The sequence below is a fragment of the Myotis nattereri genome (assembly GCF_964212035.1).
Source record: "Myotis nattereri genome assembly, chromosome: X".
Taxonomy (NCBI): Eukaryota; Metazoa; Chordata; class Mammalia; order Chiroptera; family Vespertilionidae; genus Myotis; species Myotis nattereri.
The window spans coordinates 65,511,689-65,528,192 of record NC_138078.1 but is presented as its reverse complement, the minus strand read 5'-3'; the positions used below and the strand labels follow the sequence as shown (position 1 = coordinate 65,528,192).

At 37.6% G+C, this 16,504-nt stretch overlaps 1 protein-coding gene across 1 annotated transcript in view; it reads right to left on the bottom strand.

Annotated features, from left to right (window-relative positions):
• Positions 1–417: 417 nt before the first annotated feature.
• The window catches only part of CYBB (cytochrome b-245 beta chain), a 35,752-nt gene continuing 19,665 nt past the window's right edge, over positions 418–16,504 (bottom strand). Inside the window, exons 7-13 of the mRNA XM_081081270.1 lie at positions 14,787–14,916; positions 12,146–12,238; positions 8,960–9,213; positions 7,943–8,105; positions 6,435–6,581; positions 3,461–3,585; positions 418–3,046 (exon numbers count right to left, since the gene is read on the bottom strand). Of these exons, the coding sequence (XP_080937396.1) occupies positions 2,920–3,046; positions 3,461–3,585; positions 6,435–6,581; positions 7,943–8,105; positions 8,960–9,213; positions 12,146–12,238; positions 14,787–14,916 (1,039 nt within the window). The 3' untranslated portion in view covers positions 418–2,919. The remainder of the gene's footprint in view (positions 3,047–3,460; positions 3,586–6,434; positions 6,582–7,942; positions 8,106–8,959; positions 9,214–12,145; positions 12,239–14,786; positions 14,917–16,504) is intronic.

Sequence of the window (16,504 nt, the reverse complement as noted above, 5' to 3'; positions counted from 1 at the left end):
AGTTAATTTGCATATTGCCCTGATTAGCCAATGGGAAGGGTAGCAGTCGTATGTTAATTACCATGTTTCTCTTTTATTAGATAGGATATTAACAGTCTGATTTGATGACACTTAACTGCATAGTTAGAACCCAAGAGGAAATGAAAAAAAAAAAGAGGTCTTATGCTAGGGCTTCTTTGCCTTTTAAATTCTGATGTGAGGTGATGCGTCCTTGTTCCTTATACCAGTGATGTGTTGGTCACCAGGACAGTAGCACAGAACTCTATACTCAGTTTTCCCTTCCCAATCCATAAATTGTGCAGTTTTTGGCATGACATATACAAAAACACAGGGAATCTCAACTCTACTGCGGAAGAAAAGAAATCTTTACTATCTGAATCCACCCTTTAACACAAAGATCAACAACACAGACACCAAAAGAGTTCATTAATTTTAATATCAAGTACAGTTTTAATAGTTCTTACTAAGAATTATCTCCCAGGGACCCCCAGGATAATCACATACCATACCTACAAGCATCCAAATTTCATAAAAGCAATATTGCAAAAACGAAAGAACTAAGAAAAGCCTTTAGAATGTTGAGATTAAAACACTGCTTAATCATTCTCTCAGTAATTGTTACTAAATGCTAAATACTAAATATTAAAAAAAAAAAGATGCACTGGTGGCTTGGAAGAAGCATGAAGAAGAAAGCTCTCAAAATGACAAACACTTTTATACTCATCTTTAAAAATCTCATAACCAGCATAACACAGGACAGATTTCTCGATTTTGGTAACCATGTTGGTGCCAAAGGGAGAAAACCCTTTATGGTGCCAAAGGGAGAAACATTTTCAGAGCAACAAATGGAGTTGGTTTTATTTATGTCAAAATAGGTTAGTGGTAGCCAAGAGTCCCAGACTCCGTATAAGTGTGGTTCCCCCTTTCCTCACACTTGGTATCAAGAATTGAAAACAGGAAGATAGAGCCAGAGTCATTGTAATAGCACAATAAAAATTTGTTAAATGAATGAACTTGGCATGCAGTGTGAGCAGGCTGGACCTACATTTCTCTACATGGAAACTTTCCTGGGACATTTTGGGAAGATGACATACCAGCAGCAGACCTGACTTGTTAGTGTCCTGGTCATCCTGAGAACCCAAAAGAAAATCTGAGTTCTTACTAGTTCATCCCAGTACACTGAATATACTCACTCACTTCAAAATTTGTAATAACAATCTCATATTCAATATCATATGTAATCAAAATAAAATGAATATGTGCATGCTTCCTTCACTTACATTCAGTACATATAAGACTTTAAGTCTGGGGTAGAAACTGAGCAATGTGAGGTCCCTTTCCCCTACCCTAACCTTTTACCTTTTTAGCTTTCTCTCATTCTTCTATTCTCTTTCCTCCTTCCTGCCCATTTATTCCAAACCTTGTCTTCTGCCCTTCCCCCTGCTTACTTCTCTTTCTTCCTCCTTACTGAAGTTGAATAATTCTAAATATCTGTGGCTCCAGAGGGTTGGGCCAAGAAAACTTTTTAGTTAACAGCTATAAGAGCAGTTGTAAGAAAAAGAAAAAATGTTTCTGGACATATTAACAATGATTTAGAGACTCTCTTTTGAACACATAGATATGGAGAACATTCTATTGAGTGTGAATTCAATACCTACACAATAAACTGGGTATTTTAGTTTCTAGGATATAAATTTCATGGTGATGATGATAAAACAATAAATCATTAGTCACCCAATAAGAACCATTTTTGTATGTGAGTATTTAAGTAAAGCAAGGGGTGATGCTATTTAAGGCAGATGGACATTCAGATACATATTTATCACAATTCTTAGTTTTAAATTCACAAGTGATGGTTGGGGGAGATCCTTTCAAGTATGCATTTCTTTCATAACACAGATAGCAAGACTAGAGAAGCCAGCCTGAGTTACAGTAGAAGGTCCATTCTCTGCCTCCATCTACCTTCTCTCCATGCTTCAAATATGAATGTGAGGGAACCTCCAGGACACCCTATTGGTTATTATGCTTAGCCTGTTCCCTACCTTCAGGAACATCATGTTCCTTTGGCCTATAAGAGTAACAGAAGTTATTTCCTTAGAGAATTCTGTTTAAGGCTTTAAATTAATTCTACCCTGGCATTATATGGTTCTAAATGTCTTTTCATTCATTCATTCAACAGATTTTCATTGAATATCTACTCTGCGCCAAGCATGATTGTATATGTTGGGTAATACATCAATTTCAGTTACTCTAATATTCTTTTGTAAGAAGAATATCTGACACAATTAATATGATCTATTGGTAAACTGAAGTATGAACAAATGTCAATCCTGTTAATGTTGTCAGTCCTGTCAATCCTGTTAATGTTAAATGTTTAATGTTAATGTTAAAAATCTAACACTGACACATTCATGTTAAATGTGTCAGCACATAATATTTCCTTCCATATGACAATAATGAGAACAAAGATGACACAAAATGGAAAATGAATAGCTACTTTCTGGTTTGCTTCTCCTTTTGGGGAATATACAAACCCATTTCCAGGTAGGCTGGTATTGTGGGAAGAATACCAAATCTGGAGTCAGATGCATCTCAGCTTCATAACCTTCGGGAAGTTACTTCATCATTTGAGTCCCCATTTGTTTTTTTCCTAAAAACTAACTCCAGGAATCATTGCCCTACCTTTCTCTGGCATGAGTGACAGAAAAAAAAATGTTTGTAAAAGTGGTCTGAAAACTATAAAGCTCCATTCAAATGCATATTATTACAATCAAACAATTTGACATTCCTTTCAGGGAAAACTTTCACATTAGAATTTCTTTTTCTCCATTTTTTAAGGGGGGAACTTACATAACCAGCTAGCACTTTTTGGACATTCAACAGTATAACCCACATTTATTTTCTCATGAAAGAAACCAATTAGAAGTTTTCCTTATTGAAAATGAAATGCACTCCCCGAGGGCCAGACTCAGAGTTGGAGATGCTTTGTTTACTGAGGGTTTCAGCCAAGGCTTCAGGTCCACAGAGGAAAACTCCTATTCTGGTACTTTGGGGAAAGAAAGAAAAGACAGTTTCAGGTTTTTGGATGCCATAGATTACGCAGAACCTAGGGGGATTTCCAAATGATTTTAGGCCTCAGGGAAGAGCCCCTCTGCTCCTTTGTCTTTTCTACAAATGGTTGGGTTTAGATTGCCCCATGGGAGAGCTGCTCAGCCTTGTTTGTGAAGGCAGCAGGATACTAAAATGAGGGAGCCTAGGATCAGATGCATGCGGATGCGTGATGAGATAATGGACCCTCCCTGGAATTTCTAACAGATCAGCATGCCAGACACAGATACTGTGTAAATATAGGAATCTGGGTAGTTTCATTTTCAATATACAAATATAGCCATATTTGGGAGCTGCTGCTTTTAGACAGACCACAAGCCTCAAGAACACCTTAAAGCAGGAAATGCCTTACTTTGGGTGTTGACTCGCAATTATCTTGAACTCATTATCCCAGTTGGGCCGTCCATACAAAGTCTTTTGTTTCAAGCCTGTGATGACATCTTTCTCTTCATCATGGTGCACAGCAAAGTGATTGGCCTGCAGGATAGGAAATGAATTCAGAAAAAAAAAAAAAAGACATGCTGTAAAAACATGTTTCTTTTTTTCTGAAATAGTTACATATCTCACAAAGCAAGGACAAATATATATATATATATATATATATATATATATATATATATATATATATATATTTGGAGCAAAACGTGCTGTAGGGTAGAAGATAAAAAAGTTGACCAACCATAGCCAGTTGCACAATGGTTAGAGTGTCGGCCTATGTAACCAAGGGTTCAGGTTCGATTGCCAGTCCTGGTCAGGGCTCATAAGGGAGGCAACCAATCAGTGTGTCTCTCACATGGATATTTCTCTCTCTTCCCCCCTCCTCCCTCCCTTCTATTCTCTAAAAATTAATGGAAAAAATATCTTCTAGTGAGGATTTTTTTAAAAAAGAAAAAACTAGGTCTCCTCATGCAATTTATAATCTAGGAGGGCAGACGTTGAAGTATCAACATGAATAATCATATTTATAGAGTAAGGTATGATGAGTGCTGTAGAAGAGACACAAACATCTCAATGAGAGGAAAGGAAGGAGTTGGGGTGGGAGGCTATAGGATGGTTTCAGGGTGGCAGCATTTGATTCAGTCTTTGAAGTGTGGGTAGGATTCAAATTCTTTGTCTCACTTGTTTTTCTTTTGGTTCTGTATCTCATCTGCTCTATGACTTTCTTCATTTGCACTAATATATTTCCACTCCCTCTTCTTTAGGGGAATCACTAAGAACTAAAACAATCATTGACTAAAATGCACTCATATTTTGATAACATCATGAGATATCAAATAAAGCCTAAAGCAAGTCTGTGTGTGTATGTGTGTGTGTTTGTGTTGACTTCTGCTACCATTCTAGGGAGCTTCAGTTTGAACACAGATATTTTTCATAAAAGTAGCTAATTAAATTTATTTTAAAATTAAATCAGATTTTAAATTATCTGGGCCGGGGATGAATGAGGTAAAAAGGGTGGTTACTTGTTTTAATAAATCTGTAGAGACTATTTTTGCAAAGCAAAATAATTCTTTTTCAATACAAATAAATTTCCCATCAAAAACTGTATCTGGCTTTTTGCCAAAACCGGTTTGGCTCAGTGGATAGAGTGTCGGCCTGCGGACTGAAGGGTCCCAGGTTCGATTCCGGTCAAGGGCATGTACCTGGGTTGTGGGCATATCCCCAGTGGGAGATGTGCAGGAGGCAGCTGATGGATGTTTCTCTCTCATCGATGTTTCTAACTCTCTATCTCTCTCCCTTCCTCTCTGTAAAAAATCAATAAAATATATTTTAAAAAAAACAAAAAAAACTGTATCTGGTTTTTTAAATATCAAAACTGCAAAGCAATTTTTATGTTATAGATTTTTTTTCTGGGTTTCATTTTTATCAAGTATTTGTTGTTGTTGTTGTTTTGTTTTGTTTTTGAATTGCAGAAGTTGCATCTTAAAACCACTTTTTTTGACTAGCAATTTTCACGGTCATGTGTCCCTGGCCCATTTACAACAAGACTTTTCTAAGACTCAGGGAATCCATGCTAAACAATATGCCAAAACCCAAATGAGAAAAAGTCAATTTTCAAGGTACATCGTGCATGGGAAAGATGCCCAGGATTGAGGAGCCACTGAGACACTGGTCAGGAATAAGCAGACTCTTGCTGTAGCTCTCCTCTCAGAGTGACAGCTTATGCTGTTTCCATGCAAGTCATTAATGTTTGCTTATTTATAAATGCTATCCTCTTGGAATTAACTTGTTTTAGAGTTTCTCAATTGAAGCTCTTTTGTCATGTAGGACTAGATAATTCTTTGCTGTTAGGGGGTTGTCTTTGTGAATCGTAGAATGTTTACATTGCTAAGTGTCCCTGGAAGGAGGGGATACATACATATACACACATATATACACACATACATATATTTAACATATATGTATGTGTGTATATACACCTTTGTTAGATATATTTTGGTTTATCTACAAATGCTAATAGCAAACTACTAGAAGTTGCTAAGAGTGCTGCTCTGGAACATTCTGACTCTGCTAATTACTAATTGGACGCCCTTGGACAAATGACCTAACTTGTTCTGGGCCTTGGTTTCCTCATCTGTGAAATGTGGATAATAATAGTGGTTAATTCATAGGGTTGTTGTGAGGATTTAATTAGACAAACTATACCAACTCTAAGAACAATATTTGGGCCTGGCCAGTGTTGCTCAGTAGTTGAGCATCAACCCATGCACCAGGAGGGTCACAGTTTGATTCCTGGTCAGGGAACATGCCCCGGTTGTGGGCTCTATCACCAATAGGGGACATGTAGGAGGCAGTCAATCAATGTTTCTGTCTCATGGATGTTTCTCCTTTCCTCTCTCTGAAATAAATAAAAATGTATTTTTAAAAAAGAATATCTGGCACATAGTATATGTACTGTGTATATTATAAAACATGCATATACTGAAAATTAAAGGTATATACAGTATATGTATGATATGTATGTATATGTGTGTAGATATAAAGAGAGAGAGAAAGAGAGCTAATACTATCTTCTCATTACCCTGTGGATCCTCTGGTCTACCTTGTTTGAGACCTCCGGTGGTAGCATTTCTCTTATAAGGTCAGTCTTGGCTTTTATTCCTTGTCAGCAGCTTAGCTTTGATCTGTTCCACAGATATCAACTTCAAAATATCATCTCAACAGTCTGAATGTGTGGGGATATTGAGTGATAGTGAATGGGCTGAATCACCAGAATCAATCAACTGCTCTTAGTAAAAACAGTGCAGAAGACACTTCAATAGCCAAAGGGAAGTCAGTAAGCCCTGGGCACTGTGGGAAGAACCTGAAATTTGAGATCTTGTCCTTACCTGTGACTCATCCCAGCCAGTGAGGTAGATGTTATAGCTGAGGAAGCCAGCATTGTTCCTCTTCTGCATCTGGGTCTCCAACAGCTGGAGCAAGTCTGCAAACCACTCAAAGGCATGGGTGTCCCGGCACAGCCAGTAGAAGTAGATCTGAAAGAGGACAGATCATAAAGCAGATTATATTTAAATAAGCCCTGTCAGCCTTGACCCAGGGATTTCTTTCCTCCTCCCAACTTTTTCTTGTTGCTCAAAAGGTTTGGAAAGAAGTTTTCAGAAAGTTCTAGACATTTGACAAGCTAGTTCACATGAACTGGCTCTGGCCTTCACATTGGCAAGGCAGTAAATGAATAGCTTGGCTTCAAACATACAAAGTTTAAGAAAAAATATTAGCCCACCTCTTTCTCTTTGGGTCTGCTCTTGCTTTCCCAGAATCCCTGGATTCCCTTGTATCTCCTCTCATAAAAACCACTAGAATCTAGGCCAGTGGTTCTCAACCTTCCTAATGCCGCGACCCTTTAATACCATTCCTCATGTGTGGTGACCCCCAATTTCATTGTTACAAATTGAACATAACTAAAGCATAGTGATTAATCACAAAAACAATATGTAATTATATATGTGTTTTCCGATGGTCTTAGGCGACCCCTGTGAAAGGGTCATTCAACCCCCAAAGGGGTCGGGACCCACAGGTTGAGAACCGCTGATCTAGACTAATGTAGAACCTTGAGTCACAGGACCAATTCCCTGCCTGCTACTACCAGACATTCCTGAGTTCCTAAGGAAAAAAGTATTTCTACCCAAACCTTCCTCACATAGGAAATAGGAAAAGGGAAGAATTAAAAGTCATGATAAGCTTAATGTTCCCATTAGCGGTAATATCTAGGGTTATTAGAATGCCTCAAGTTTCAATAATGATGTTCTTTATCATATAATGAAACCAAATTTACATAGGACGAACAAAATCCTCTGGGAATTTATTCTGAAGAGTTATCCTAAGAAAGTAAAAGTTACATGAAAAACATGTCTCCTGCTCTCTTCCTGCAACAAAAGTATTGGGAGGCTGAAAATGAAATTGATCTTGATCACTAACCTAGGATGATAGAAAAAATATTCTATATCCTCTCAATGGAACATGAAGGAATCATTAAAATGATTACTGAAAGCCGGCAGCAACACGGAAAAACACTGTTTCTAGAAAACCAGGACATGAAATTGTACATCTGCATTATTTACAATTTTCTAAAAATATGTAAATGTGGGGAATATTGAAAGAGAATATACAAAAAGGACAGCTATTGGATTGGGGTTGTAAATACTTTCTCTCTACCCCAACTTTCTTTCTTCCAAATTTCTTGTAATATACTATTCTATATAGTAATATACAAATACAGTATACCAAGGGCCTACACTTCCCTTGGTCTCTGCCACCCTCAGCCACAAAGACTCTCTCAGACTTTACTTGTCAGAGTGTGATGAATGCTCCAAGCCTTCTGAACAATAATGGGACCTACCTTTTTGAGCTTCAGATTGGTGGCATTATTGCAATATTTGTACCAGACTGACTTGAGAATGGATGCAAAGGGTGTGACCCCAATCCCTGCTCCCACTAACATCACCACCTCATAGCTGAACACATCTTCGCTGGCTGTGCCAAAGGGCCCGTCAACAGCTATCCTGGAGGGAAGCATAAGAAGAGACTGTTACAGACATATTCTACTCTTCAGAGTGTGATGGGGCACACATTATTCCTAGGGGTGTGCAATATGTCACTTCAAACCAGGATATGGAGCACTTTATTTTGTGAAACAACTTTCAAGTAACCAACTTAGTATGAACATTGGAGTTGGAAGTATGAAGAGGAATTGTTAGCTTACTGAAAACATTTGCTAATTCTCAAGGGTAGTTTGCTCATCTCCTCATCCCCTTTACCCATAACCTCCCCACATACACACATGTCTGTATTTCTTGTCAGGGTGTCCCAGGCTTGAAATTTCTGCTTATATTGTGCATTGAAATAAAGTGGGAAATTTCTACATCAAAACCTCTTGTAGCTTTAATTTGTCCAATTTTCATCTGTGTATTCATTGAGTTATTCAACAAACTTTTCTTCAGCATCCACTAAGTGCCTAATACCATGTTAGGCATATGGGGAGAAGGAGGTAAAATGAATGATATATGGCATTTACCCTCAAATAACATGCACCAATTGTATTTTAAGAACATCTTTAGTATAATATGTTTGCTTGTTAGAAAGGTTAATATACCTTGGCCTTGATCCTTATATATTGAAAGGAATTTGGGAATGTTCATATTTGATTCAAATATTTTACCTTTCATATAAGATTTATAAATATATGCACAAACACACCACACACAAAAAAATGGGGAACATAGAGATAGCTACCTATATTTGTAGAACCTGTGTGTTTTGTCAGACTCAGGAGATAGTGAGAGATGCGGGGAGAGGAGCTATTTAGTGTCATTTTTCCTGAACTCATATGCCTTTGTTATATTTGCTTTGTACTCACTTAGGTAATTTCCAGGCATCTTGAAACTCCTGCTTATCACAGCCACAAGCATTGAACAGTCCCTCTGTCCAGTCCCCAACAATGCGGATATGGATGCTAAAAAAGTCTTCCTCAGGGGCAGAGGTCAGTGTGAAAGGGTGCCATTCCAGCTTGGACACCTTGGGACACTTGACAAAAATATATTGTCCCACCTCCATCTTGAATCCCTTCTTCTTCATCTGTAGCTCAATGGTTTTGAAAGGATGAGTCACCACCTAAGGAACAAAACATATCTCTGAAAACTACACTTTCCCCAAAACTTGCCTTTTCAGTGTCTGTATGTATAAAGGGCTGAACTAAGATGCCACACCCAGGTTCTTTCTTCAGGGCCAACACAGCATTTCCTGCAGCAGATATCTCTCTCATTGGGCATTGCCCTCAGTTGTAGCCCATGACCAATGATGAGCTGATGCCTGAGAAGAGAGGCTTGGCCCCTCTCCTCAATTTGGGACAACTCCAAGGAGACATACTAACTCCAGCACTCTCTGCAGGATCACTCTCTGCAATTGCAACCATATTTAGGGTCAGCTTTTTCCTCTCCCAATCTTGCCTTTCTTTTCTTTGACAGGTTCATCTCCAGAGAACATGTTCCAATAAACCTTCTACATGTAGCTTTCTGTCTCAGAGTCTTACAAGGGAATTGAACCTAAGAACCAGCTTATTATCATATTTTTTCTTTAAGAAGGCAAGGCAGGGGCTAGAAACAGAAAGAAGAGATGGTTTCCTGCTCAGTCTTCTTGTCTCCCCAGGGAATGAGAGCCTTAGCATCTGGATAGAAGAGAAAGAAGACCCTATTGGTGTGTTATAGCAACATCTCCCAAACCAAGACTAACTGTGTTTATCTGCCTTTGTCCTGAGTCACACCTCAAACCTGTCTGACTCCAGGCATTGTTTCTACATTTCTCCCTATTTGAGGAATACACTATCTATCTTTCTCAAAGCCAGGCCCTACCTACCTGTTGCCATCAATCCGTATACATGGAAGTTGATAACATCTTTGTTTATAATAGCAAAAAAAAAATGGGAAACAGTACAAATGCACATCAATTGGTGAATTAGTAAACAATTTTAAAAAATAGAACACAATAGAAAGCTTTCATTTTAATATAGAAAGTAATATATTGTTTCTTTGACGATTCCTGAAAAACCTAGAAGGACTTCATATGTACAACTAAAAACAAACAAGAGATATACAGAGGCAGAACAGCATTGAACAGACTGTCAAACTACAGCGCGAAGGCTGGGGAGGGTTAGGGGGCGGGAAGGGTGGGGGTAAGAGATCAACCGAAGGACTTGTATGCATGCATATAAGCATAACCAATGGACATAAGACACTTGGGGGAGTAGGGGAGGCCGGGGGAATGTCAAGGCGGGGGGAGGAAACATATGTAATACTCTTTGTAATACTTTAAGCAATAAAACAAAATTGTTTTAAAAAAGAGATATACAAGGAAAGAAAAATCAATAGAAAAAAACAGCAGTTTCCCAATGTTGACTAATCTTGCTGAGCTTTTCTTTTCACCAGTGAGGAAGAATAGAATGGGAAGTCCTTTTAATAAAAATTGCCAAACATTTTGAAACTTGTGATTTAAATAGATCTTACATGATAAAGCTGTAACCAACTTCCCTTCATCACTGAAATAGAGTTATAAAGTTTCATTTTGAAAACAGAAAATAAAAATTTATAAAGACTATTTTGAAAATTATGTTTACCATGTTGCAATATTGTGTGGTGAAACAAATTTTTACCATATAGCAATTTTGCTACCACAGGCAAAATTAGGATTGGATTTAATAAAATGTACTAGGGGACAGCTTTATGACTGGAATACTTACAGATCATGCATTGTTTCTTATGTATGTTTATATGAGAAGAAAATGAGTATCTATTTTCTTCAAAGGAAAATAAGTTTTCCCTTAGAAATATGTTTAAGGAAAACACTTATTTTGTTAGTCCTAGTCTAGTAAGGGAAATTTTGAGGTAGCTCTTTTGATCTGTGGGATTTTTCTGATAGTACAATATAAGTATCATAAAAGAAGAACTTTTGTGGCTTTTTGTATTTTCAGATTTCTAATGCCAGATGGACTATCTTTACTATGACCTTCCTTAGTTGACAAGAAAGAAAAGTTAGGGTGAAGGACAGAAAGAATTTGTGAATATTGCAAAAATAAGCCATAGTAGTGTTTTGGTAAATACTTTTTGAACTGAAGTGAATTGAATTAAATTTTATTTGATAAAAATAGTCTTTTCTGCCCAGCCAGTGTGGCCCAGTGGTTGAGCATCGACCTATGAACCAGTAGGTCAGGGATCAATTCCTGGTCAGGGCACATGCCCGGATTGGGGATTGTATCCCTAGTGGGTCAGGGGACGGGGGCCATGCAGGAGGCAGACAATCAATGATTCTCTCTCCCTCTCCCTTCCTCTCTCTGAAATCAATATATATTTCAAATAGTCTTGTCTGGTGTTTCCTGAAACAATAATAAGAAGTGTATATTTCTATAGCTGGATATTATTTATTTATGTAATGATGAGAAACAGCATAGATTATTGGGGAGAAAGCCACTATATACTTGAAGCTAGGAGACTCAATTCTTGATGCAGTTTAGTTAGTAACTTGCTTAAGACTTTAGGTACTTTATTTTTTGGGGGAGGGCACTTTAATTTTTTAGTCTATGATCACATACAAAGCACAGAAAAGGAGGTAAAGGGACCTAGGAAGCTATCTCAACCTCAACCGAAGTTCCCTGGTTCTTTTGGCATCTGACTATTTTAAGGCTCAATGTATGCCTTTTGAACTCCTCTTGTTTCTCCACTCTTAACTAATCACATTATCACTTTATGTCCCTCCCCTCTACACACACACACACACACACACACACACACATACACACACCATATTTATTTCTACAAAATATTTGGGTTCATTTTTCAAAAGAAAATGTGAACTTCTAGTTTATCCAGTTAAAAGGCCCAACCATTTGATTATCAAGCTAAGTGCATTGAAATTAACTAGGTCATCTCTCTGCTCTAAGCTTTAAAAAAAAAAAAAGAATAAAAAAGAGCTCTGACCAATGATATAGAGAACTTGGGTAGATTTTTCCATGCTATAGTTAGATTCTATTAGTAATTTCTAAACCAGCTAATACCTTGGTGATGACCACCTTCTGCTGAGATCGCCAAAATCGTACAAGCCTTTCACAGAGGTACAGGAACATGGGACCCACTATCCATTTCCAAGTCTGTAATCAGAAAGAAAGATTTTTAGAAAGGGATGTGTTATGGGGTGATAGCTAATAAAAGATTCAAGGAAACAAAACATTTTAGAAGTCAAGATAATCAATCTTTGTAGGCTTTAAAAATAATTTATATTAGTAAATGTGTTCTACAACAGAATGCATAAAAACATCTAGAATTAAATTTAAAACTGAGCCAGTAAAAATGAACATTCTCCAAGATCATGTTGTGGAACTGTGCAAGGCCATGAAGTTTCATATCTACAGTATGAAACTTTCCAAAGAGGAACTGTGCACAAGAATGGGATTTCCTCCTAGTGTTGCAACAGCAGTTGCAATAACCCTACAGCAGAGCAAGGTTGGTTTCAGAATTAACATTTCTCTAAAAGATAGCATTTCAGCAACACCGTATTTTTAATGCAATATTGCAAATGCCTTCAATTGTTAAGTAGTCAAAATGTATTCTTTTGCAAGATGGGAAATTTTTTGTAAGAATTTAACTGTTTCTTCAATATCCTGGTAAGTTCCTAGGAACTATGCAATGCACTTGCTGAATAGGGACATACCCAAAGATTTTCAGATTTTTTTTTAGATTCCCCTCTTGTCAGAATCGGTGGTGTTGCAGAACACTAAAATTACCTTATAGCATTGTTGGCTATATGAAAACATATAAATGTTTCATTTATTTGTCCCAGACAAATCCATTCTGGGACTCAGTAAGTTAGGTTTCTAGCTTAATACCTGAATAGTAAAGAATTTTAGAAGGCAATAGCATCTAAAAGATGACATTCCATAATGGATTCCAAGAAGGAAATAAAACCATGAAATGCTTCTCATATTTTCACATATGATCTTTCTATTAAATTTTTTTGGAAACTTTTTATTGGAAGTTGAGAGCACCTAGTTTAATACCTGAAGTAGCAAAGAGTTTTAGAAGGCAATATCACCTAAATGCTCCCCTCTCTAGCCACAGTTGAAGAGTATCTACCCCAAAAGTCAGTATTGTTCTGTTTCTGGACTTTGTTTTCATGGCACAGGTTTTTAAAACAGTCTGGGACCATCTATCTATTTATTGGGTGCCACCATGGAGCTCCATTGAATGGAGCCAAGTCTTGGACATTGCCTCTAATATCCCTCAAAACCCAGAAACTCCTCTGAGGTAGACGCCTGTTAAGATAGTAGTACTCTGACTCCAGCTGTCTTCAAGGATATGTGCCTTCTCCTAGCCTATAAAGAGAACCTGAAATACAGTTCGCTTTTTATAATTTCTGTTGATGTCTGAAGGTAGTTGGGGCAGTTCACTGAGGTGTCTGGTTGCTTTCAGTATTGAGCAAGGATGTGTAAAGATGTTAAGTCTCAGAGAACATGCTGTGTCTAAAGGAAGAGTAGTCCTATACTAGTAGAGTACAAAAAAAGAAAAGAGAAAATGGAATGAGAAATTTACCATTATATTATACTGGGCTTAAGGATAAAATAATAATTCTGCTCAGAAGCCCTATGCAAATGTTGAATTTTTTTGGCTAGCTTTATACAAATGGCTAGCATAATAACCAATAATGTATACTGCTTTCCAAAGAGGGGAGGGGGGAAGATATGAACATCCCAGGGTCCACTCCTAATTCTATAGAACAGAGATATTAAGCTTACACAAAATGGCCCTGGTTAGTATGCTAAATGGTTAGAGATTGGCCCACGGACCAAAGGGTTGCCAGTTCTATTCCTACTCAAGTGCACATACCTCCGCTGCAGGTTGTATCCCAGGGTTCCTGTCAGGGCGCGAGTGGAAGACAGCCAATCGATGTGTCTCTCTCTTGTCAATGTTTCTTTCTCTCTCTCCCTCTCCCCTCCCTCTTCCCTTCCACTCTCTCTAAGGATCAATGGAAAAAATATCCTCACTCCTGGGGGGATTATTAAAAAATAGAAATAAATAAAAAATAAATAATACACAAAATGGAGTTCTTTGTAGCTCCCAACAAAAGAAAGTAAATGTTTCAGCATGTTTCCCCTTTGTCACCAGTGCCACACTCCCACTGTACCATGCAATGCCATTGCATGTTAGTATGAACCTGGCTGCCCAACCTTTTTTATGCCTCATTGACAGGACCTCCTGATGCCTAACAGCAACCTTATGTGTCACCTCATCGATTTCCTTCACAAATCCAAAAGCCTTACTTTTTAGCTCCTTATAGGTGATTATCTAAGCTACCCGACTAAGTTCATGATAGAATGCCTCTGAAAATCATTAACTGGTATTATTGTGATCTGCACATCCAGAAGAGAAAAGATAGAACTTCTTGAACCCAAAGAGCACTTTTAAAAACAATGCTTTTCTGATTTTTATATCAGGATGTTCATAAAAGACCAATGCAAAGTTTACTTTTTAAGAAATAATTCTATATTAACTTCAGTAGAAAAAAAAAGTAGATACTTATAACATTCTAACTGTTCCATGACATTTATAATGGACAACTCCAAGACATTTGTATGTATTTCTTAGACACAGTTTGAAGATTTTGATAATGAAACTGTAATAGCAACAATGAATTGTACATACCATAGGAGGGTTGCCATAGAACTGAGGGACTGGGCAGTCCTTTGATTTTCCCCAATCTGAGATGTTTTGATTACATTTTGTTATATTGTGCTTCTTCAAACTCTCTGCGGTCTGCCCACGTACAATTCGCCTGGAGAGGAAATTTAAGTACAGATCATTTAGTAGCAGGAAATTAAGCAAATTTCTTGACAGTCTGAGCATATTTTATTTAATCCTCACATGAGGATATGTTTTTATTGATTTTTGAGGAGGAGGAGGAAGAAGAAGAAGAAGAAGAAGAAGAAGAAGGAGGAGGAGGAGGAGGAGGAGGAGGAGGAGGAGGAGGAGGAGGAGGAGGAGAAGAAGAAGAAGAAGAAGAAGAAGAAGAAGAAGAAGAAGAAGGGGAAGAAGGGGAAGAAGAGGAAGAAGAAGGAGAAAAAGAAGAATGAGAGAAACATCAATGTGAGAGAGAAACATTCATCTATTGCATCTGTTGCCTCCTGTACTCGCCCTGACCAGGGATCAAACCTTAAATTAGGTATGTGCCCTGACTGGGATATGAACCTGCAACCTTTTGGTGTATGGGACAAAGCTCCAACCAACTGAACCACCCAGCCAGGGCTGGGCATATTTTAAGTATTCTAATATGGGTCTTGTACTTTTCACTAAAATGTTATATCTTATTGCTCCTTCCAAATAGATTAAAGAAAAGGAAGAAAATATATGATCTTTACCAGTAGAAAAAATCATGTACAATGGCACAAAGAATATTTATATGTAACCTTATAAACGAGAAGTTTTAGATAAATATATGTTTTCTTAAAGGGATCATTTGTGCTTGTCTTTCTAGAATTATTTTCATTTATAAACAAAGAAACAAACAGAAAACTACAAATCTAACAAAGAAACTGCTAACCCATACAGTGCCTTTGTGCAGTTCAGAACAAGATGCTCCCTCTATGAGGACAGGCCTACAGGCAAAGACGTTGGCCAGCAGAACATGGGCTACTTTTATTCCTCTAGAGCAGGCACCTTTGTGTAGTTGACAACCCCTGCAGTCATAAACAATAGCCATGAGGCTTGGTACAAGTGTTTTATTTGTTTCAAAATTGTCTAAATTAAACCAAAAGTTTGAGTTCAATTTAAGATGACTTAACTTTGTGGAGATTAAGACATTCTCACAGATATGAACACTAATGGTTTCTCCCTTGAAGTGCTCAGAGCCCATTCACTTCAATAAATACTAATTGAGCAACTACTAAAACTTAATACAATATAGGCTTAGTGGGATATAGCAAGGGAGGCACAAGGTTGAGGAAGTCATGTCCCTGACCTCGAGAAACATAGATAGCAGGATCTTCAGAACATGTAATAAGAAGAGAAATAGAAGGTCCTTTGTAGAAGTTTGCTTAGGGACCTAAATTTTATTATGTCATTTGTTAAATTCTGATAATTTTTTAATTCAAGGTCATTAACCATCCTTTTCTACCCCTAGATTTTGGGGAAGAAATTATCATGTATTGAGCATCTATTATATATCTGGCCTAGAAAAAGGCACTGTATCAAATTATCTGGTTTAATCCTCATAACAAGCCTGAAAGTTAAGTATTAGTACTCCCATTTCACATATGAGGACAATGAGGCTTAGAGAGACTAGGTAACTAGAAGCAGAATGATCTGGTGAAAATAGTTCTGGATCCAAGCCAAGCAGCCTTGGTTTCAAATCCCAGATTCACCCC